The sequence below is a fragment of the Crinia signifera genome, chromosome 6, assembly GCF_055691185.1.
Source record: "Crinia signifera chromosome 6, ASM5569118v1, whole genome shotgun sequence".
Taxonomy (NCBI): Eukaryota; Metazoa; Chordata; class Amphibia; order Anura; family Myobatrachidae; genus Crinia; species Crinia signifera.
Window position 1 is genome coordinate 94,119,208 of NC_139222.1, and position 24,191 is coordinate 94,143,398.

General features: G+C 42.1%; 1 protein-coding gene across 1 annotated transcript in view; it reads right to left on the bottom strand.

Moving 5' to 3' along the window:
* The window catches only part of ATP9A (ATPase phospholipid transporting 9A), a 97,207-nt gene that overhangs the window by 36,943 nt on the left and 36,073 nt on the right, over nucleotides 1–24,191 (bottom strand). The window contains exons 8-14 of the mRNA XM_083146502.1: nucleotides 23,448–23,528; nucleotides 20,674–20,749; nucleotides 15,482–15,558; nucleotides 12,915–13,075; nucleotides 11,245–11,387; nucleotides 9,267–9,379; nucleotides 4,752–4,958 (exon numbers count right to left, since the gene is read on the bottom strand). Coding sequence (XP_083002628.1) covers nucleotides 4,752–4,958; nucleotides 9,267–9,379; nucleotides 11,245–11,387; nucleotides 12,915–13,075; nucleotides 15,482–15,558; nucleotides 20,674–20,749; nucleotides 23,448–23,528 — 858 coding nt within the window. The remainder of the gene's footprint in view (nucleotides 1–4,751; nucleotides 4,959–9,266; nucleotides 9,380–11,244; nucleotides 11,388–12,914; nucleotides 13,076–15,481; nucleotides 15,559–20,673; nucleotides 20,750–23,447; nucleotides 23,529–24,191) is intronic.

Below are 24,191 nucleotides of genomic sequence, written 5' to 3' on the forward strand. Positions count from 1 at the left end.
TCTGAAGTGTCTGTAAGATTTATTACAATAAACCCCTTCCCACTCCCCAATCAGTCATTTCAGTTTAATGCCATGTCAAAATAATCCTTTTAAATTAAAAAGGAGGCAGTTTAATCAAACAATAGTTTATATGTCTCAACTTCCTTCCTGATCCCAAAAACAATGCAGATGTTTTAATACAGGATGAAGGGACGCAATTAATACCACATGTTTCAAGCAAATGCTTTCAGAAAAATCCAGGAAACACTTCCCGTGTCCCTATAAATTTCTCACCTAATTTTTAATGCACAGCTCTCCTGGCTCCCAAATCGATGGAGTTCTCAGTATAAATAAATAATTAATCATTCGCCTCATTTCAAAGACTGGAAAGGATTAAAACCACATTTTTCAGATCTGTGGTGTGGCCTGTTTCCAAAAGTACATTTTTTTCACCCATTAAACTGATCACCAGTATTAAAGTTAATGATGACTGACCCTTAACCTCTAGAGATCAGAGCTGTAACATTTACTCAAAACTACCACTAGAGGGCACTCCTAGAGTGTAAAAAATGAACATTCAATCACAGCCTACAGTACAGACATCACTAATCCTCCTGCAACTCATTAAAAACCACCTTAGTTATTAAAAGATAAAAACGGGCATGTTATTTTACAGTTGTCGATACAGTAAACAGATTTTTTTTTTTCCGAAAAATCAAGGAAAACTGTATTCAGTATTTGTGTCAATATAGTTTTAGAGGATCAGTCTTTTTACATAAGATGATTTGTACATCACTGAAGGACACAATATTTATTTATTAAATGATATTTATCATGTTTTAGCTGTTTTAAGAATTTTTTTATATTGCATAATTTTACGCTATATAAATTTAATGGGTTTGAATAAGCTAACAGACTTTGGGCCGTATTCAATGCGGCCGGCGAAGGGGTTAAAAGGCAAGGATCGCCGAAAATAAGCGTCCTTCGCCGTTTAAGCCCCGCACCGGCCGCTCACTCAATGTTCCTGGTGACCCTCACTGTCAGATGGCGGCGAGGATTCCCCCAAACAATGAGGCTCGCTGTTAATGCAGGGAGCCCGCTGCATTTAGCCGCGAACCTCGCTGTTTTAGGGGCCGCATACGCCGTTTCCCCATCGCTGCATAAACCCAGCGATGGGGAAACTGCGTGTGCAGGGGGTCAGTTGAATACTGACCGTGCGAGCTGTGACAGCTGTTCTGTCACAGCTCGAACAACCATTGAATATACCCCAATGCCTATGTCAACAGTCAATAGGTTGATATCAAAAGGTTGGCTGTGACAAAAGGTCGACATAAGCTAAATGTTATTTAAGGTTAAAAATAAGGTTAGTGCATGAAAAGATCGACAAGTATCTTTTACGTTTTTTGGTGTCAGTGTCGACAACTGAATAGGTGGACTGCTAAACAGTGTACCGCACACCCTCACACGGCTCGCCATGCTTCAAGCCAGGAAACTCATATGGACTTTTTCACGTGTTGGCCAGTGCCATGGTGACTTTTTGCCCGTGTCAACATGTTGTTAATGTCGACCTATTGACCTAGACATTAACGGTCAGCCATGCATACACCTGAATATACCCTGTATATATGAAGGGTGTGGATTAGTGGATCAACAAAAGTTAAGGTTGACATACGTTTAGTTCGCATGTACACAAGGTCGACAGTGGGGAGGGGGGGGGGGGAATCAACACGATCGCGGTCAACACATGTGTTTTGGGTTTATTAATATTGGGCCCAATCTGGCTTATTTCATGTTATGTGACCACCATCAGCACAAATGTACACCATCATGGGCTTGATTTGCTCACCACGATTTGGGCATGGTGCCTCACTTCACTTGCCAGAGCTGACTATTTCACAAGAATAGTAAAATCAAGAAAGTTTTGAGAAAACATGTTAAAAGCTTTTAATTAGTGCTCTACTATGGCGATTATATAAATTATTGCTCTCCTATGGCGACTATATAAATTAGTGCTCTACATGGCGATTATATAAACCACCACTGCAGATGCCTTGGCCACAGCAGACTGAAAGAAATAACTGCAAGAGCTGAGTTCATTCTACAGGTCGCTGTTTACCTACCAGTTCTAGAGCGTCTTATCTACAATCTGCTTGCATCCATTTACTGTAGCAATGGACAGCTTTGCCCGGGGGGCTGTAACTGATATCTCAACAAGATGGGCTTCCAAGAGGGCTTTAACAGAGGAAACAAATTGAGGAAATCCTGCCTTCTGTTTCAGGAAATTTATTTTATACCGACTGGTAAAAATTTGAAGGCAAGAAGAGAGTCAGGGAGATCAATGTCTTCGTTAATGCAGCATGGTCATATGCCATTACTAAAGCACAGCACTGCCGCAATGGTTGAGTTATGAATAATCTGTATTTATGCTTCTTAATTCCATAAATTAGATTGGTAGGACTAAATTATACAGCTAAATACTACATGCTATAATGCATACCTTTATCATGATCCTTCCCATCGGGGTAATTCAGACCTGATCGATGGGCTTGCGAGATTTTGGAGCCCAGCGATCAGGTAAATGCTGCCACACGAGCGCACCAACCGCATTCATGTGCACGGCTGTGAATGTGGTCACAGCCATGCACGAGGGAAAAGCCGTTAAAAATCACTCACCATCGGAAGGAGGCAGCTGCTGATGTCAGCGGCTCTCCCTCACAATGACTGGGGAACACCTGCGTTTTCCGTGACCCTCCGGGAAAACGCTGCGTTTCCACCCCCAAAGCCTGCAGGGTGTCAATCATCCTGCGGCTCCCTTTGCACGATTGGCTTGCACATGTGCACAGCGTACCCTGCACATCCATGGTCATTTGATAATTGGCAGGGCTGCTTTTTCGCAGCCCTGCATTCTGATCAGAATCAGTCCCTATGTACACCACTGTTATTCTCATCCCTTCATAAAAGTATAGGAATAAATAATCCCAAAATGATTTAGCATTGCAATTGTCAAATAAACATATGATGTAAATGTCTGAGAAAATGACACATCAGTTGGGGGTTACCCAAAGCTCATCCATGTCTAAAGTTCATTAATTGATTTTTTTTTTAACTGTACAGACAAAGGGCAGTATTCAATGAGAACATTCTCCGTGCATGGCGAGAGTTTTTTTTCTCTCGCCATGCACTCGCTGTGTTTTTGCGGAGATTCTCCATGTTTGGAGATTCTCCGTCACGGGACTTTAGAGAGTATTCAATGTGACTGAGACTCGCCGCCCCTTGAGGTGACTGCCGCAGGGAGCCTGAGGATGGCGGCAGGCAGGGAGATGGAAGTCTCCCTGCCTGCCCCAGAACGTATGTGGGGGGGAGATGGGCTCCCCGGGAGCCAGGCAGCACAGGCTGCCCCCCGGGAGAGCCAACAGGGGACCGGGTATTCACTGCACCCGATCGTGCATATGTAATGATCGGGTGCAGTGAATATATGAATATCTAATGAGCGGCTCTCGGCTCCCGGCCCCCTGCTGGCTGTTATGTGTAAAAAAATATAATCTATATTTTTTTTATTAAAATATATATTCATGTGCTATAAGCACATTAATAAAAATAGCATGCCCCTTCACAGAATAAAATTCCTGATTTTTTTACACCAAAATTAAAACAAAAAAACTTTTATTTTAAAACTTCACATTCCACTTCTCCATGAAAAGATGGAGAATTGCTACACGGAGAGACACGGCGAAAATCACTTAGAAAGATGGCGAGAAGTGCACGTTGAATAGGGTTGTTCGCTTTTTAAGACCAAAATTCTCCGTCCAACGCAAGAAAAGCACAAACTCGCCATAAAACACAGCAAATTTTTCTCATTGAATACTGCCCAGAATGATAGCCACAACAGCATCACTCTCATGTACCTTTCATGTAGCTATAATTCTTAATTTTGACCACTAGAGGCAGTGTACAGTATGTATTCTGACAGTCTGGCTTTAATAAAGCATGCATGGAGTTGTTAACAAACTACTGTAGAACTAGATGTACAGTGTTAACCCTGGCAAGGAGGACATATGCCTCACTCTTGTACTACACAACACACTGGCAAGTTATTCCTTGCTAACTCTCACTGCAAGATAGGGGGGGTAATTCAGAATCCTCTGTGAATGAAATGAGGAGAAAGCTTCTCTTGGGTTTGTACATCAGATATACAGTATTTCCACAGTAAACTTTATGGGGAGTTTCAACTGGTGAATAAGCTTTTCATTGGCATACTCCCCCTCTCAGCCCGGGGTGTTCGTTAATAATGCAGTCCTGTCTCAGCAGCAAATTATCTCCATAATTGATATTAACGATTAAAAAAAACATATATAGAAAAAAAAAAAAAAACGTATGGAAGGGTATACTCGCAGTACCCCAGTCTAATACAGTTGTTTAATTCAGATAAGTGGATTTTCTGTTTCCCAGAGTGCACAATCATATCCCACCATGGGTGTCCCCCACTTACAGTGAGGTTGGTTCTCTTTACTGATGAAACATTATAGACACGATACGTTTTACGACCTCTGGCACCAGCTGCACCCAGGACAACCCTTTTTAACTTCACTTTAGCAATATACCTGCAGTGACAATATTTATTTTGCAAGGGACATCTACCACTCCAATGTGAACAGCATAGACATTTGTTTTCACACATATAGTAATGGGGTATATTGGAGTCTATAAATGAGCCACTGTGCACATTGCCTTTGTTGGAAGGGAAATATTATTTCAAAGCTTTCCGGAAATACCTCATCAGGGCTGGACGCCTGGTAGGCACGGCAGGAATCCTCAAACTGGCGCTCCGCCTCAGCCTGGTCAGTCACACCGTTAGACTCGTAAGATGGCGTTACGTTGTGGCAGAGGGCGATACCTTTAACAGCTTCATAAACACGACTGCTCATGGTCTTCCTCACTTTGGTGGTGACACCTTTCTGCGTTGGAGGGTCCTGAGCCGGCTGGAGGGAAATTGTATTAAAAACATAGTTATCAGTCTGAGTGCTATATTCTTGTTTTCAGGTTCCTACGTATGTAACAATGAACAATGTCACAAATGGATGGAATGCTGCATAGACTATCTCATCTTAAAATTAAAAACAAACCTAAAGGCATTTATATTTGAACCAATAGGGATGGTTATTCTGTGACTTTAATAAAAGGAAACAATAGGACTCAATTTTGGGGGTAAATTTACTAAAATGGGAGTTTAACTGAATATAGGATGTTGCCCATAGCAAGAAATTGGATCTATTACCTTCTACAAGGTGTTAAATATACAAGTAGGTTGCTATGGCTAATATCCCATCTTCAATTTTAGTAAAATTTACCACATGGTTGTCAAAACCGATCACAAGAACCTTAAAACAATTTCAATTAATTAGAATTCTAACTGCTCAGATTATTGTCTTCATAGCACAAACCCCACTGAAGGTATAGCACTTCAAATCCTATATGTTACATAATGTATCTACTTCAGACTAAGAAGGGTATTCAATTACCCAGATTTTTTGAAAGTTGTAAAATCAGCACTTTTTGCTGTTTTAAGGTTGAATTTACATTAACTTATTCAATAAAAAGTGCCTATTTTTCGACTGTCAAAAAAACACTTAGATAGGGGACTAACTCACCAATCCCAATGTGTTTTTGACGATACTTTATCCGGTTTCCATTATTTTTAGTCATGTTTCACCAATACAGTTTGAATTTAAAAAAAGTTGCAGTGGTGAAAAAGGTCTAAAAACCATCCGAAAATGGCCACAATTGAATAGGAAAGTCCGTTTTTTTTTCGGCTAACCAAAAAAATGGACTTAACTGAAAACACCCCAAAATTTTTTAACATTTAGCCATGTATATGGTGGCAGCATATTCCGTTGCGCTTTCAAATTGAGAATGGCCAGTTATAGAACAAGACTGAGTAATAATAGACAAATGGACAATACATGATTACTAATGCCGAGAATACATTATACTGTACAATTATCTGTGATACCTGCCGACTGACTGCCCAGATAATTATACACAGTGTATGTGTGCAACTGATCTCCAAAATGTTTCTATACTAAAATACCTTAACATGTATAGTTTGTACTAGAGAAAGGAAAGGGGGGATATGATAGAAACCAAGGGTTTTAACAAGGGTCAGGGAAAGTTTGAGGAAAAATTACTTCACAGAAAAGGTAGTGGATAAGAGGAAAAGCCTCACATCAGAGGTGGAAGAAATTAATACAGTAGAGCAGGGGTCCTCAAACTATTTTGCTCTGGGACCCCATCAGACAATAAAAAAAGTTACAGGACCCCTGCAAGTTACTGCAGAAGGTCATCACATCACATGTGTAGTCAGTAGACGGCACATGCATGGCAGCATTGTGGAGGCACAAAAGTATGTGAGGAGTCTAAAGTAACAGACAATTCAACAGATTTCAGACTCCTTGAATCACTGACTGATACTAGAATAGTCATCAGCCTGAGGGTTAGCAACATGGAGTTGTGACCCCATGCTGAGTAGGTCAGTACCCAAAGTTTGAGAACCGTTGCAGTAGAGTAATAAAGCAATGTAAACATGCTTGGGATTAAATATCCTATGGCAAGGCTCAACAAATCCCAGGCGCCAGGTCGACCAGATTCTGCTTCCTAGTGACCAGTTTTTTTTTTTTTTAAAGTTGTGAGGAAGCAGAATCTGGTAATGGGCAAATCAGCAGTGCCCGACCCCTCTTCTCCCCCTCCTGACTGACCAGCAGACCTGGTAGAAGTCAGCGGCAGTGCTGGCCTCCCCCCCTCCCCCCAACAGACCAAAGGCAGTATGTGCAGCGGTGCCAGACATCGAAGCTCAGAGTACGAACATGTTGTACACCAAGAGCTTCCAGGCTCTTGGTGCAAGTATGTCCAAAAAGATGCATTTCATCTTCTCACATATAGACTACTTTGCTGAAAACTGCTTCGATCTCAGCGAGGAGCAAGTAGACCACTTTCATCAAGGTATTCGAGTGATGTTAGAGGGGTACCGAGGCCACAGGGATGTAATGCTTGCAGACTATTGCTAGTATCTCAAAAGATATGTTCAAGGTGCAAAACATACATACAAGTCTGTGAAAGGGTCTTTTCTTCCAGAGAACTTTGTGTGCCATAAATATACTGTATTTGATTGGAATGTAAGTTGGCTTTAAAAAAAATACACAGAATTTAAAAACTATTGTGCAATTTATTTCTGAAATATTATTTTTTGTAAATTTGACAGAGCAAAAAGAAACCTGACCTGATTGAGCAAAATTAGTTCTATTTTTAATTTGCTATGCACTAACTTTTTTTTTTTAAATGCAGAACAGTGTTATCGTTCGTTTACAGGGGAGGAAGGGAATAGTTTTCATAATAGGCTGGTCACCAAGGGAAATGCTGGACGGTCGGCAGCGCATACACTGCACCATATGCATTTGTTTATGCACTCACAAACTGTCAGCTCATTCAGACATGCTGGGTGATCTGCATGTCAGAGCTGAATTACTGGTCAGTTGTTTTGAAAGTTTATTAAAAATGTATGATCAAAGTTTAGATGTTCCTTGTTTCCACATTATTATCCTCTATATCTCATAGGCTACCATAACCCTGAGAAACCTTAATAACTATTTTTTTTTATTACTATATCTGTATCTTGTCTATGATGCATAAACCCAACGTCAGTCTCCTTAATCACTGGTGCGGCCCAGTGCGTGACTAACAGACCCTCTATCAGAAATTCATAATAAAACTTGTCAGGTTATGACTATTCCTTTAGATGCACATTTTGTGAGCAAAGAGCAAATGACCCTCCGGTTTGGAACACATTGCCCATTATGGTTATGATTAATGGAAACGTAAACCAGATGCTGGAGGTGAAGCTACACTACACATTTTCATGAAATATTGGGAGACTATTTATAGTTTTTGCCTCCAAACATTTGCTCTAATTAGACAATGACTTAATTAGGCTGGTCACACAGCGGACACAGGACTTTGCTTCCTGCTCTATTAACCTCTGGCGTCAAAGGCAGAAAAAGTTTCACTTCCAGGTCAAGAGGTTACAGAATGGAAATAATAATGGAGACCATGGATGAGAAATACAGTGAAGTAAAATTCTTCTCATTACACACAATTAAATCAGCCTTTTAATTCAATTGTCAACAGCAAAATGAAACTGGGGGGTCCAAAATGTCGGTTTTGTATTAACCAGAAAATAACTCTGTCAGTAGATGTTAATCATATCAAAATCTATGATGTGTAATGCAGTGCCTTTCATGTACAAGGATAAAGTGTTTAATTATATCATCAAAGTGTGCAACTACAAATCACAGCGTGTCTTGTGTAAGACTACAATAACAACCAAGTCTCAGAGTGCCTCAGAAAGATGCTTATTGGTATGCTAATGTTGCATGATGGGCACTTTCAAAACAACTGAAGAGTTGCTTGTTTTCTAAGAGATAATGTGGAAAGAGACACCAACCAATCCGCTTCTAACTAACATTACAAAACCCCTAAAGCTGATTGGTTCGTACAGTCGCCAAGATTTGATAAATCTCCCGCCTTTTGGTCAGCCATTTCAAAATAAACTTGTACGAAAAGGCTGTATGATCCTGTTTTTACTTGTTCCAACAATTCTTTCAGCATGCATAGGAGTTAGTTGCGAAATAAAAAAAAGGCAGATTTCTTTCCAGGGGCATCCCGTTTTAAGAGGCTGAAGTGGAATCTTAGTGTTTGTTCAGAGAAAATACAAATATTTTGCGTGGAAAATACAGCCAAAAATATTTATGTTCACTGTAAGCCTAGATCTTCAAAGTGCAGCTGTTCAGGAGGCAGAATTAAGGGTATGCTATATTACAGTGCCAGGGCCTGTGTAACAGCTGGACCTCTGTGGCACCGGTTACACTCACAGATCGGTTGTTTGATTGTCATAAGAGAAAGCAGCAACTGTAGCCATTCCCATGAGTTTCTAATGACAGTCACTGGCTATCCTATCCCCACGCTATCGCCAGTGTAGTCCTAGCACAGCGTTCAAAAATGGCAACTCAAGTGAGGGTGGAGGAGAGAGGTGCTCTCATAGGCTAACTGAAGCTAGATTTGAGCCAGTTCTGTTGCCAATGTTACTTAATATTTTTGGACAAGTAAGAATGGAATGGACATTTAAAATGCAAGTATAACCATCCTTGACAAGAAAAAACATCAATCCATCTTGCGGTAAGGAAGTCTGGCTAATACCGGATAATAATACTGTGAGATTACATCCTCATAACACATACCTGTGTGTATATACTGAATATGTGGCTCTGCACCTCATCCATTGAGTCCATCCCATAGGCCACCGTCCCCAAATGAAGACGTTTAAAAACCATCTCATTCTGTGTCAGGGTCCCTAGGAGGTAAAAAAAAAAAAAGTGTCATAACAGGACATTGTTACTATTTTATTTAAAGAAATTTGATGAAATGCTTCTAACAGGAATAGTTCCCTATGCAAAAATGCAAAAAAGGGGCAGATATAGTAAACCTTAAAAAGAGATAAACACAAGGGTGATAAAGAGCTATAAACATCCAGCCAGTCAGCTCCTGTCACGTTACAGGCTGTTGTGCTGAATGGCTGGACGTTTATCACTCATCACCCTCGCCTTTCTCTCTTTTTAGGCCTTTATACATCTAGCCCATTATATTATATCCTTCAAGAAGCTGAAGGTACCAGACTTTTCCCATATTTTTAAGCAGCAATCATTTACAAAACAAACCAACCTTTGTTAAGCCGCCCCTAAGACTACTCTTTATAATAACTATAGTAATAATAATTATTTTGCACTTTTCGCCATTATAGCAAAACTTTATTTTTAAAGAAAGAAGAAACAAATTAACATAATGAGTGCACAGGACATAATGCAGCTGGGGCAAAGCCAATTCGGGTAACAAACTCTAATGGTTATATATCCTACCCATGAAAAGAACCAGGCAAGGCAGCCATTTTGGGGGAGCTACATAGGTAACCCTGGGTGGAGTAGGCAAAACAGAGGAGATAACACCAAACAGGAAAATTGAAGTGTACTAAAACTAAAAGCAGAGCTGTTAAATAAATCAACAGATACATGTATGTTTCATCCTACCCACAAGCGTTCCAGACAAGGCAGCCATCTTTGGTGCAATACAAAGGTGTGTGAGACAAGGAACTCAGACATAGGTAACTGAAATGTGTGTGATATGATATGCGCTGCATGAACAGGTCCACATGTTGTACATCCCACCCGACAAGGAAATCTTTAGAATTGGGCAGGGTTAATCTTAAATCTAATACAACTTTACTCTTTGGTCAGTATTCAATGCTCTGGATTCACCATTTTTCTGGGGGGTTTTTCCAGAAAATCGGGCTGTATTCACTCTCTGCGGTGAATCTTTTCACTGAAAATCTGATTCACCCTATTCAATGTTCACTGTTCGTCGAAAGCGAACAGTGAATGCCGGACAGTTCTCAGTTTCATACTCGCTGCAATTCACTGGTGTATTGCAATGGGTTTTTCACTGTGATTCGCCGAGAGTGTATTCAATGCTAGGGTGGAGCTTCAATCTCCCTGCCTTCCGCCGTCCCCCCAGCTCCCAGCGGCATTCGCTGGGGGGGGGGGTGTGTTTAAAATTTCAATAGGGGGAGAGGGATGGCTAGCAGCGAACGCTCCAGCCATCCGGAACCCGGCCATTGCGCAGGGAATCCTAAACAGGATTCGCTGCACAGGGTGACATTTCTCATTGAATACTTGTCTTTGTGTCCCTGACACAAAAAGTATAAATTTATATATAGTGTATTATTTAGGCTAGCAAAATTTCATCAACTGCAAGAGTTATGGTTATTGTAGTCTATAAAATCTCATCAACAATAAAAAAAAGTTAGAAAATAGTTTAGTTAAAAAAGGACACAGGTTTTTTAAATTAAATATATATTCATACTCAGCTACACGTTTAGAAATGGTTTCCTCTATAATTAAATTAGATTCCACCATCTATTCTTACAGGCCTCAGGTCCTGCTAGGTTTCCTATAATTGTTGATGTCTGCACCATTTTCTCATATGTGAGTATTCTCTATTGGTTAGGGAATCCCCACCCCCTCATCCACTTGAGAAGAAGGAACCTCAATAATCTGTTGGAGGTGAGGTGTTTAAGTCCAACATACCACAAACATTTATTGTTTCAGGTGATTATCATCCCTTGGCAGAGACAACAGACAGACATGTGACGACTGCAGTTCCTACCAGTTTTGTCTGTCAATAAGTAGGAGATTCGGCCCAACTGCTCTGGGATCGTACTGGATCGAACTACTGTTCCCGGGATCTTGGGGTCCCTGCGGATCATCCAGCTGTAGACAATTTTCCCCATATCCAGATTCACCCGCAAACTACAAAAACATAGAACGTGTGATTAGGCGACACTTACTTTATTGAACAAGGTTAAAAAACTTAGTGGAAATCTTTAAATTATTTCAGGTATTTATGCTTCTCCTGCTCATATATCACCATTCTGCAGGGAATGGCTTCTCTTCTAGCAGTCCCACAGGGCAAAACACAAACAACCAACAATAATTAAAATCAGAGATAAACAACTTCATTCTGTAGACATTAACCTGAGTACACACTGATTGATATATTGGCCAATCAATATTGATTTGGTGGGTGGGGTGTACCCCTGATAGGTCTGTGAACAATGTCATTAACAGACCTATCTACAGATATATTGGTGCAGCTGGTTGTGTGGGCTTGCTACAGGGACGGGTGGTGACTGACATCTCAACTGGGTGGAAACTAGGTATGTGCACCAGACACTTTTAGTGTTTTTGTGAAACGTGTTTTGGATCTGGATCTGTTCCAAAACACAACCCTTCAGGGTTTCGTGTTTTGGATGTTTTTTTTTTTTTTTTAAGGTCATGGGTTTGATTTCAGCCATAGCCCTAACTGTGCAGTGTTTTTATATTCAGCTTGCATGGGTTTCCTCTAGGTATTCTATTTTCCTCGAACACTCTAAAAATGTACTGGTAGGTTACTTGGCTTCCAACAAAATTAACTCAAGAATGAATGTGCCTGCGTGTACATGTGGTAGGGAATATAGATTGTAAGCTCCACTGGGGCAGGGACTGATGTGAATGTTCAAATATCCTCTGTAAAGCGCTGTGGAATATGTGTGCACTATATAAGAAACTGTTAATAAATACATAGGAGCCAGTGCTGTGGGTAATTGAACATCACAAGTAATTGTGCTGCCACTTAACATGTCTATGCATGGCAATTTTGGAAGGATAACCACAACCATTTTGAAAAGTTGTTTCCCATGTGGATGGAGGGTGAAGGGTCAGCCTGACACAGTTAAAAATCTATAGTAGTTCTCAGTTCCAGGATAAGGATCTTGTTGACTTTCCAAAGCTGTGAGGCCTGAGCCTTGCTGTGTAGCATGCAAATCCCCAACTTTTATTGAAAGATTTGACCAATTAACTGGCTTAGTGAAAAATAAAGTGAAATATAAGTTCAGGAACCAAGCAGTAAACAAAGAAAATAAAAATAGATAATATAAGAGATACAAAGAACCAAATAAAACATTGTTTGCTCTCACAGTCCCGTCACTAGAATGCTGCTCTATAAAATGACTTCTGCTAGCCTTATCTGAAGAGGATTGACAACCAACATCAAGAGGTACACTGTTAGAAGCTGGAGGTGCTGGAAAACAACATTTGAGGTACACCTAAAAATATTGATCAATATTCAAATTATTAATAAATGAAAACAACTATTACACCTCCATCATGTACACTAGATAAGCACATATGATACGATCTTGAACATGAAACATGAAAAACTAATACATTGTAACCATTATCAGCATACAGTATCAGACCTCATTCAAATACTTTTGCATGAGGTCCTGCTTATCTTACCTTATAGGAATAATATTGGAGAAGAGGAGTAGGAAACGGATGATCTGTAGATACCAGCGACCAGCAAAATGCTGAAGAGCCACCATAACTAGGGACACGACCAGCAGAGCAGTGAATAATATCTTCGTTAGACAGTTCACTTCCAAGTCAAAGAGGCCTATCTGTAGTTCAGTAGAAGAATAGACAGTAGCAAGGAGTGACTCCCAGGATTCATTTACATTGCACCCTCTTCAGATTTTCTATGCAACCAGTACCAATGTTTCAGTAAAGTGTATAGCAAGTCTATAGTAAGCATGGACACAGTATTAGTGTATAGTAAGCCTGGACATAGTATTAGTGTATAGCAAGTGTATAGTAAGCCTGGACACAGCATTAGTGTATAGTAAGTGTATAGTAAGCCAGGACATAGTATTAGTGTATAGCAAGTGTATAGTAAGCCAGGACATAGTATTAGTGTATAGCAAGTGTATAGTAAGCCAGGACATAGTATTAGTGTATAGTAAGCCAGGACATAGTATTAGTGTATAGAAAGTGTATAGTAAGCCTGGACATAGTATTAGTGTATAGTAAGCCTGGACATAGTATTAGTGTATAGCAAGTGTATAGTAAGCCTGGACACAGCATTAGTGTATAGTAAGTGTATAGTAAGCCAGGACATAGTATTAGTGTATAGCAAGTGTATATTAAGCCAGGACATAGTATTAGTGTATAGCAAGTGTATAGTAAGCCAGGACATAGTATTAGTGTATAGAAAGTGTATAGTAAGCCTGGACATAGTATTAGTGTATAGTAAGCCTGGACATAGTATTAGTGTATAGCAAGTGTATAGTAAGCCTGGACATAGTATTAGTGTATAGCAAGTGTATAGTAAGCCTGGACACAGCATTAGTGTATAGTAAGCCAGGACATTGTATTAGTGTATAGCAAGTGTATAGTAAGCCAGGACATAGTATTAGTGTATAGAAAGTGTATAGTAAGCCTGGACATAGCATTAGTGTATAGTAAGTGTATAGTAAGCCTGGACATAGTATTAGTGTATAGTAAGTGTATAGCAAGCCTGGACATAGCATCAAAGCGGCAACAGTAAGGCCACACAGCAGGTTTATGGGGTACATTTTCTTGACATGTTTAAACAAGGAATCTCCAAAGTAACTTTGAATTCAACCTCTAATTCCCAAATCTCTTCAGATCTGATAATTACCCATAACTTTTAGCACACATATATATATATATATATAAAAAACGGGTATATCATTATTCACCTCAATAGCCCATTTGTCAGTGTTTTTCAAACTCTGTGCATGTGTGCGTGTGTGCGTGTAAAATGAGACCTTTCACAGTCTTAAATGCTTGCAATCTGCTTCATTTTTTTTTATCAAACAATATTTCTCCACATATTATTGCACAACTGGCAGTTTCTGCACCACTCCTCAGATGTTCCTATGGCACATTTTCCTGTAGAACACATGGAGCATATGTTTGTCCATGAAACGGACAGAATTTTCCTTTAGTGCAAGACTCTGATTTCTGCCAAGCCACACCATAACGATGATCTCACAGCTGTGTTCCTGGCCACCCAAGCAGTGTTTCTCTAGAGGCAGTGTGCCATACTGATCCGTGACGTGGATGTGTAAGAGATACTGGGGAAATTTACTAAGAGGAGAGTTCTATTTCAGATTGGATGTTGCTACGGGCAACCAATCAGATACTTTCTATTATCTACTAAGGTGCTAACTAAATAAAGAAGCAGATTGTGAATGGTTGCCTATAGCAACATACCTTGTGAAATAGAACTCCCATCTTAGTAAATTTCCACCACTGTGTTAATATACATTTTGAATGGAATGGTGTGGAAGAACTTAAGTAAGCATAAAGAACTGCACGTAGGGGGGATATTCAGACCTGATTGCTGGGCTGCGAATTCACAGCCTAGCCAATAAACGATCGGCTGCGTATGTGTACGGATCACAGCGCGCATACGAGAGGTCATCCTGCAATAAAATCCTGCTGGTTTTTTTTTTTTTTCCAAATGCAAGCTGTTCTCAAGTTGATTGACAGGAAGCTGGCGTTTGGGGGTGGTAACCAGACATTTTCTAGGTGTCGGAGAAACCGCAGGCGTGCCCAGGTATTTTCAGGAAGGGTGTGTGACGCCAGCTCCGGACCCTATCAGCCTGTTTCCATCACACTGGCTGAGTAGGTCCTGAGTTATGCACAGACTGCACACAGTGGGAAATCATTCTCAAGCCTTTCACAGGGCAGGATTTCACTGTGGCAGGGCGGCAGCTTTCTGATCGCAGGGCTCTGCAAATTAGCATCAGGTTAGCCCTATACATCAGGTCTGTATAACCCCCATCGTTTTATAATGGCTCACCTGCACAAAGCCTCAGAGCAATATAAGCCCAATGACAGGGCCTTTTATCAAGGGGATAATTTCTTCCCACATTTTGCTGTATTCATCAACATTTTTTTTTTTTAAAAACTCAGACAGACTCAATGTGTCTGCGTACAATGTCCTTAATCACCCGCACAGTTTTGTGTCTATAGGTTTCCCTCTAGCTGCGCAGTACCTTGCTGCGAGGATTTGAGGTGTTCATCACGCTGCGCTGCTCTCGCCCAGTATACAGAACCACCCCAACCACCGTGCCTGGAAGAGAGAACACAAGTCAAAGAAACCATGGAAAACAGCATTACAACAGTTACACTGAAAGTGTTCCGTGATCAGTTCCTTTACATTTTCAGACTACTGGCACCCCCTAGTGATGCAAACCACATGGTGCTCTACATTCAGTCTTACTGCAGCAAACTGGACTTTTATTTACCATTGAATGTGCAATTGCTCAACGATCAGAGTATGCTTCTTGTGGTATGTAACAGCCAGACTACATATGCTACGTGCATGATATTCTTGGCATCAATCACTCATATGCACAGACTTGGGCAGTGGAATTCACATGTGCATCTAACGAAATACAAGTCTACTGCCCAAATTAACTTTAAAAAAAAATGACCAGGTGGAGCCTGCAGTGGAATTCACCACCTGTAAGGTCATGCCACATATAAGATTTGTAATATTTATACTCACTCAGTCAGACTTTTAGGGGCTATTCTATTAGCAGTTATGGGTATAAGGTGCTGACTTTCCAACCGTTTCTCAGAAACCTGTAGCTGCCAACATTGCACTCATACAGAAAATGTACAATTTTGGGGTAACCTATTAGTGTTATTGTGCACAGCCACTACGTGCATACTCCCCAACAGCCTTAACAGGTTTACAGACTAAAGATTTCAATGACTCCCTAGAATTTTATTTCAAACACCTGCCTAATTGGAGTGCCACAAACGTTAGTACCCACGCAAGATTAGACCATTAAGGGGGGGGTGTCGGTGATGTAATTCCAATAAATAAGTATTTCAATTTACTTATTTTGAGTTCATGTTAATTATACAGTATGCAGTATCAATGCTACATAATGTTTCTCATTGGTAACGTACCATATACTTCAAAGACAATAACACCTAACAAAGGGTGACATTCTATGGGATGCGATTTGGCTTTTTTTGCGTTAATTAGAGCAGAAAATGGCGATATCGCATATTTCCTTAAAATCGCCAATTTAATGTGATGCGTTAAGGGACTGAAATCGCATATTATGTGCGTTAAGGTATGCTGAGTAAAAGTGCGAGATTAATTCGCATTTTTATCGCATCCAGATGTTTTCCAATACAAAAGTATAGAAGTCGCTTATTTAATGCAATGCGCATTTGCACATCGCATTTTTTAGGTGCCTAATTATCGCACTTATTTCAGACCAGGGTCTGCTTGGCGAATTAGCCAGAACCCTGCACAGATCGCAAGGTTCTGTGCAGGGTTCTGCTGTAAAAAATAAAACAAAGGGTTAAAAAAAAAAAAAACGAGCGCGGGTCCCCCGCCCGAGCATAACCAGCCCCGGGCTCACTGAGCCGGTGCTGGTGACATAAAATCAGGGTCCCCGACAAATAGGGGTCCCCTTAATTTCATGAAACCAGCACCAGGCTCAAGGTCCGGCGCTGGTTCCCAAAATACGGGGGACAAAATGACTAGGGGTCCCCCGTATTTTAAGAACCAGCACCGGACACAACCAGCCAGCAGGGTAATGCCACAGCCGGGGGAAACTTATTATATAAGCTCCCGCGGCCAAAGCATTAACCCCCTGGCTGGTCAGCATGGGCAGGGGTCCTGGGGAAGTGGGACCCCCCCCCAAATGAAGGGGTCCCCCCCTCCAGGACTTACCAGCCCATGCTGATAGTCCGGGGCTGTCCCCGATGCCCCTGGGCGGTGGGCATCGGGCTGATGGCTTGTGTAAAAAAAAAGAATTAAAACTATTGTTTTATACTGGCGAACTATGAGTCCCAGCAAGCCTACCCCGCATGCTGGGACTTGGAGAACCACAAGTCCCAGCATGCGGGGCATTAAAGGGCCCGCTGGCACTTGTAGTTCAGCAGTACAAAAAATAGTTAACAAAAACACACTGACACACTGTAAAATAAAAGTTTAATACACACAAAACACACACACACTGATACTTACCTACCTTGAGCCCGTAGGTCGGTCCCTGGGTCCTGGGTCCGTCCTCCGGGGCTCCAGGGCAGAAGAGTCCGGTTCCGGGGCCTTGGTCCTGGGGTTCCGGGGCTCCTGGGCTGCAGAATCCGGGGTCCGGGATCCGAGGTAGTCCCCAGGGGTACCTAAGGAAGCAAATCCAACTCACCTGGTCCCCGGCGACGACCTCGGAATCCTCTCCGGTGACAGCGCTGCTCCCATCTGGTACCCGGCTCGCAGGACTTTGACAGGCGCAGAGATGTTTCCTCCTCGGAGTCTCTGCACAGAATGATTTCTTGGCCAATCAGGAGCCGAGAAAGTCGGCTCCTGATTGGCCAGAAATCATTCTGAATACAGAGCAGAGATGTTTCCTCCTCGGCGTCTCTAGTTAGAATGATTTCTGGCCAATCAGGAGCCGACTTTCTCGGCTCCTGATTGGCCAAGAAATCATTCTGTGCAGAAACTTATATAATAAGTTCCCCCTGCTGGCTGGTTGTGTCCGGTGCTGGTTCTTAAAATACGGGGGACCCCTAGTCATTTTGTCCCCCGTATTTTGGGAACCAGCGCCGGACCTTGAGCCTGGTGCTGGTTTCATGAAATCAAGGGGACCCCTATTTGTCGGGGACCCTGATTTTATGTCACCAGCACCGGCTCAGTGAGCCCGGGGCTGGTTATGCTCGGACGGGGGACCCCGCGCTCGTTTTTTTTTTTTGGTTACTTTGCGCTGTCCTGCAAACGTGCGATTTTCAGACATGAAAATCGCACATTTTCAGGACTAAAGACAGCGCACCACTTCGCCGAAAATCGCCCCTCTTCGCACTTTTCAGCCTCCAATGCGCATCACATTAAATATGCGCATTTTGACTGAAAAGTGCGAATTGAAAAAAGGTGATTTGCGGTGATGTGGTGCGCGAAAAAAACATGCGCATTTAGCGCAAAGCATAGAATGTCACCCAATATGTTTTTTGGGAAGAACTTTAACCATTCTATTCACTTATAGGAATCACTACTACAGGTCTGTCTCTCATTCATCAATTCTGCTCATGACATCACAATGGCCCTTATTCAGATCTGATCTAAGTACATATTTGTTCTCAAAATGGGCAAAACCATGTGCACTGCAGGAGGAGCAGATGTAACATGTATAGAGAGAGTTAGATTTGGGGGAGTTATTTTGTTTCTGTGCAGGATAAATACTGGCTGCATTATTTTTACACTGCAATTTAGATTTCAATTTCAACACACCCCACCCAAATCTAACTCTCTCTATACATGTTACATCTGCCCCACCTGCAGTGCACATGGTTTTTCCCATTTTGAGAACAAATTTGTACTGCGATCAGATCTGAATAAGGGCCAATATGACCACAGTGTCGGGGAGCCTAGTGTAAAGAGTCCATGTCCAGGATCTGCTCCATCTGTGATTCCCGAAGAAGGAACCCAGCTGCTGGAGCCTTTAATCCATTCAAGAACACAGAAGAGCTGTATCATATTAATAGTGTCTACAACAACAATGTTATGGCCAACCGTGCTTAGCCGAACCCATCTAGTTAGATGCCTAAAGATAGTCGACAGCGTCTAGATCGACAGTAATTAAGTGTTCTCAACCATAACATGACTGATCTAGAAACAGTCGATCCATCTTCCAGAAACGCACTGCAGGTGGGGCAGGTGTACAAGTCCCATACACACTAGGCAACTTTCAGATCAAAAACGCTCCGGTGTGTATGCCTCTGCGATGAGCGGTGAGTGCTGATGAGCGATCCCACATCACTGGCCATCTGCTGGTTTTACCCGCAGACTGATCCACTTTCCACAGTCTCCTACTGTGGAAAGTGGTTCACTGTCAGTGAAAATCGATGACCTGGGCGAAAATCGCTAAATATGTATGAACCTTAACATGTGCAGAGAGAGTTAGATTTGGGTGTAATGTGTTCAAACTGAAATCTAAATTGCAGTATAAAAATAAACCAGACAGTATTTACTCTGCACAGAAAATAATCCACTCAAATCTAACTCACATATGCCCCACCTACAGTGCACATGGATTTGCAAATTAAAGAAAGATTATGCTCTTGAGATCCTTACTGTATTTTGTCTTTTTACTGTACACTAATTATTTTCCTCAGTTTTGCTACACAGATTTTGGGCCAGATTCAGTAAAGCAAAAAAGAAAGTAGTTTTGTATCTGGAACAAACCATGCTGCTATGCAAGAGGAGCAAATACATTTGAATTCTTCGCCTGCAGGTAAATACTGTCTGCTTTTGCATGTAGCCCAAAGATGTTACATAGCTTTAATATTACAGCGCAATTTAGATTTCAGTTTAAACACCTCACCCAAATCTACTGGGCCTTACACACAGGCAGACGAGCGTTCTGAGCGTTCAGATTGCTCGGTCTCTATCAGCACGCCACGATGCAGAGCGCTGTGTGCTGAGAGAGGTGTCAGAATCAGTGTTCTCCGGTGAGAACACTGGCCCCGACCGATTAATAACCTGCATGCAGGTTATTAATCGCTGCCGGATTCAGACCCGTGGGGCCGCACATTTAAATTGCTGTGTGGTCTACACACACACACAGCGATTTATATACGTTTTCAGGCATTTTCTGAGCAATTTAGTTAAATCGTTCAGAAAATGCCTGAATGTCGGCCCGTGTGTATGGCCCAATACTCTCTCTATACATGTTCCATCTACTTCATTTGCAGTGCAGTATGGTTTTTCCTAATTGCATGTTGTTGTGCTTTGTTAACGAAGATGAATCAGGCCTTTAGTTCACTTATAGTGTACTGGGAGTTTAGTGTCTTGGCGTGGCAATGTCTGAGGCACACTAAATGGTGCTATAAGTCGCAATTTACGGATAGGTGTATGTGGACACATCGGCAGTGCAGGCTATTTAATGTGATCTGCTGTCATCGTTCTGGTTTCCTGATAAATGAAGGAGAGATTACTAGAGTCACAAATTTCTTTCGTTAACTATCATTTATAAAATGCCCTGGGGGGTGACTTTTCTTGTGGTGTCAGCTCCATTAGGAGAGGGAAAACACCAACCCCCGCCATCACCAACTAATTTGGGCACTCATTTTCTGAATGACAGACCCAATTATTTTCAATTAGAGAGAAACGAATGAGGGATTAAATTGTTAACATGCATTCTTAAGGCAAAAGAATGTTTCTCTGTACCTGAAGCGATTACCGTGCTAGCCCATAAAGTGTTCTCGATGCTTAAACTTTCATTTATTGGGGGATCACTGTCCTCCTATGGAGAGAGAATATGTATACAAATAAATATATATATATATATATTTCAGAGTACTAATGTATAAGAATAACCCCCTTCAAAGGGTTGACAGTGTCCAGGACAACCACTATAGGTGGACAGGCATAAGTTCAACACATGAAAAAGGTTGACATGATCGAAAGGTAGAAACAAGCAAAAGGTTGACATGGAAAAGGTAGAAAGTATGTTGTTTTCATTTTTTTTTGTGTCATTGTCGAAATAGCCACCGTATTAGTGTACAGCTGTGCTCGCCATGCTTCGGGCACAGTGCTCCGCTGTGCTTGGTACACACACACTATTATATTCTCCTACTATGCCCACTGGGATGGTGAAGTGTGAAAAAGTAAATTTAAATTAAAAAACAAATCATTAAAAATGTCTGACATGTTGCCCATGTCTAAATAATGAATGTCGACCTAATGCATGTGTCTACCAATAGTGGTCGACATTTTGACTGTTGGCCTAGACACTGTGGAACAAATGACAGCATAGCCCTCAAAGAAAGCAGTTACATTATGATAAAAACACAATAAAAAAAAGGATATAATAAAACTATATATTTTTTTAAAGCACAAAGAAAAGTATTACATTTTTTGATATTTTTCAGCTGGAATTACAATATGGTGTTGATTTTTCACCTGGGTGACAATCTGGCACAGGCAAAAAACATGTGGATCAGCAAATCCAACCATTTTTCCCTTTTTTCGCCCATTTTTTAGGCATTTTTTGCCCACGCCTTTTCGACCAATCGTCACGTTTTCTCAGCTAGCCAAAAAAACGGGACCAATTACATACCCCTCAAATTAGAAATGTTAAACTTGCATCTACTTTTATACAACATTTTAAAACACTACATTAATGATTAGTTTTACTGTAATGGTCACATATTTATATTCTCCAGGTAACTTTGATTTACAGAGTAGACATTAGCTGCTCCCACTTGCTAGTGCTGGCCATGACGAGATCGAGCCCAAATCGAAAGTGTTTGACACATCTGATTTAGGGAACCTGTGATGTATCATTTTGATCTCCGAGCGTCGTGCAGAAGAGGCTCTATCACCGCTTTGCTGTGACCAGCAGACGGCCGCTGATTGGCTAAGAAACCTCCTTCAGCCAATCAGTGGCCGTCCATTCTAATGAATGTGTTTTTTTTTTTTTTTTAAATCTCCTGCCTCCCACCTTCAGCTCCCCAGGAGTATTACACACGATTTATCGCATGTAAAAATGGCACATCATGTGAGCCAATTTTCATGTGGGAAATTGGGTCCGACTTGTCCTTAGGATAAGTTGGACAAGTGTATGCGGGCCTTAAGACACAGCAAAAACATGTGTGATATAAAAAGGAGTGGCCAAATATTCATAAAAGCATATATACAAATGACATACAATGAAAACCCCTGCATGACTTAAGTTAGAATTTACTATTCCAGTTAACATAATAGGAACATTTTGCCTTTTTATACTTATTTATTACAGGAATTATAAATAGGAATAATATTTATTTTTGATAGATTTAGTATTTTAATGTTTGAAAAGGTTTTTCATACAACATTTTCATTGAGCAAGTCCAAAAGGACAATGGACCTTATTCTGGTCCATTTGCTCCCCCCCGCGTATTCACACAGTGGAGCGACGGTGTGCACAGGGCCGGCGCCACCACTAGGCGGCGCCACCACTAGGCAGCTTTAGGCATTTGCCTAGGGCGCCGGCCACTAGAGGGTGGTAAAGAGCTGCAGGAGAGCAGGAAGAAGAAAGCTCTGCGCTGCCAAGTACGGCACCTGACCCAGGAGTTCGTACCAGCAGGGAGCAGGTGAGCCATATGCCACCCGCCCTCCCCCCCGCCCCTGCCTGCATCCCACCCGTGGAGCAGTGTTAAGCCCGCTGCCCTCCCCCCCCTGTGCTGGTCGTCACAGTAAAGTAAATCTTCGGCGGGGAAGCGCCCGCACACATCTCCCTCCCCTGGAGCTAGTTGGCAATCAGTGGCAGGCGCCGCTGCTCCCCCTTCCCTGCTAGACAGCAGCAATCTGCTGCAGGCGCCGGCTGCCCCTCCCCCCCTTGCTAGTCAGCCGCACAGAGGCGCGCGCACCCCCCCCCCCCTTGTAATCCGCAGGTGGTGCCCGCTGACAACCCCCCTCCCCCGTAAGCCTCCCCTGTGGACCGGGTCAGACAGGGCTTGCACCGGCCCTGGGTGTGCGCATAAACCATTATACCGTTTGGTGCGAGCGGCCACGGCGAATTGATTAATAATGATTATGGGCATTCCCATGAAAACGCTGGGCATTCCCATGGAACCATCAAATGATTTCCTCCCCACACGCAAGCTGCGAATCGATGTTTATGCAAAACATCCTTTCCATTGCCTGCGGGGCATTGCGGAATGGGGGAGGGCTTTCGGCCATGCGGGCGGCGTTTGGTGGACTTGCAAGGCTGCAAAATTCCCAGCCTTGCGAGTCAACCAGAATAAGGTCCATTATATGAAGCATAATCTTAGGAATAGGTTTCCCAAGTGCTAATGCAGTATAAATTGTCATGATCATTACTCCGTAGGAAGCCATACGTTCATGGTGGTGGATATTAACAAATGTCTAATGCTCCAATTGGTACACACTGACAGAAATGCAAGGACATCTTTTTTCACACAAAAACACACAAATCTGGTGGTTAAAGCAAGGCTCACCCTTGTGAATGTTCCAGCAAAATTATGGATATCAATATTGGGTTCTTCTGCATACACATAAGATCGGATCTGGAGCAAGTCCTACAAGCATAGAACATAAGTATAAGTAAGTGTAGACTGTAATGGTTTCCCTTTAGAATGCCTTCATGGCACTTATTACATTTTAATTTGTCTGCACATTTCGCATCACTAATGTATACCATAACATAAAATAACACAAAGCAGGCATTTTTGGGTACTTGTTTCCTAGAACGCCACACCGATTTTGTTTGGGTCGGAAAAATCGCGTTGATCGCATCGCATGCGACCAAATCGAGGGGACGCACATAACTTCACAGGTATACGCGTCCGCTCGGCTCGCTGCGCTCGCCAAACTTTATATTCTCAACTCCACGCCGACGTGGATAGTAGGGGTATGAAAAGGTCGAAGGACGCGTACCGCCGCCCCTCGCAAGCTCGCTGCGCTCGCCACGCTTCGGGTTGGCGTTAATCGTGGGGTGCCGTTCACAATGGGGGGCCACAAATTAATAGCCATGACGGGGGCATATACAATGAGAAATGGCCCATATTGGCCCATTTCCCATTGTTTGCTATGTAAAATGTTGTTAATCGCGTCCATCGCATCTTGTGCCATTATAATGGCACAAGACCGACGCGATCAACGCGATTGCTATATTTTAACATTGAACCCTATGGCAAAATCGCATCGGTCGCGTCGCGTGCCATGTTAGTGCATTCATCATT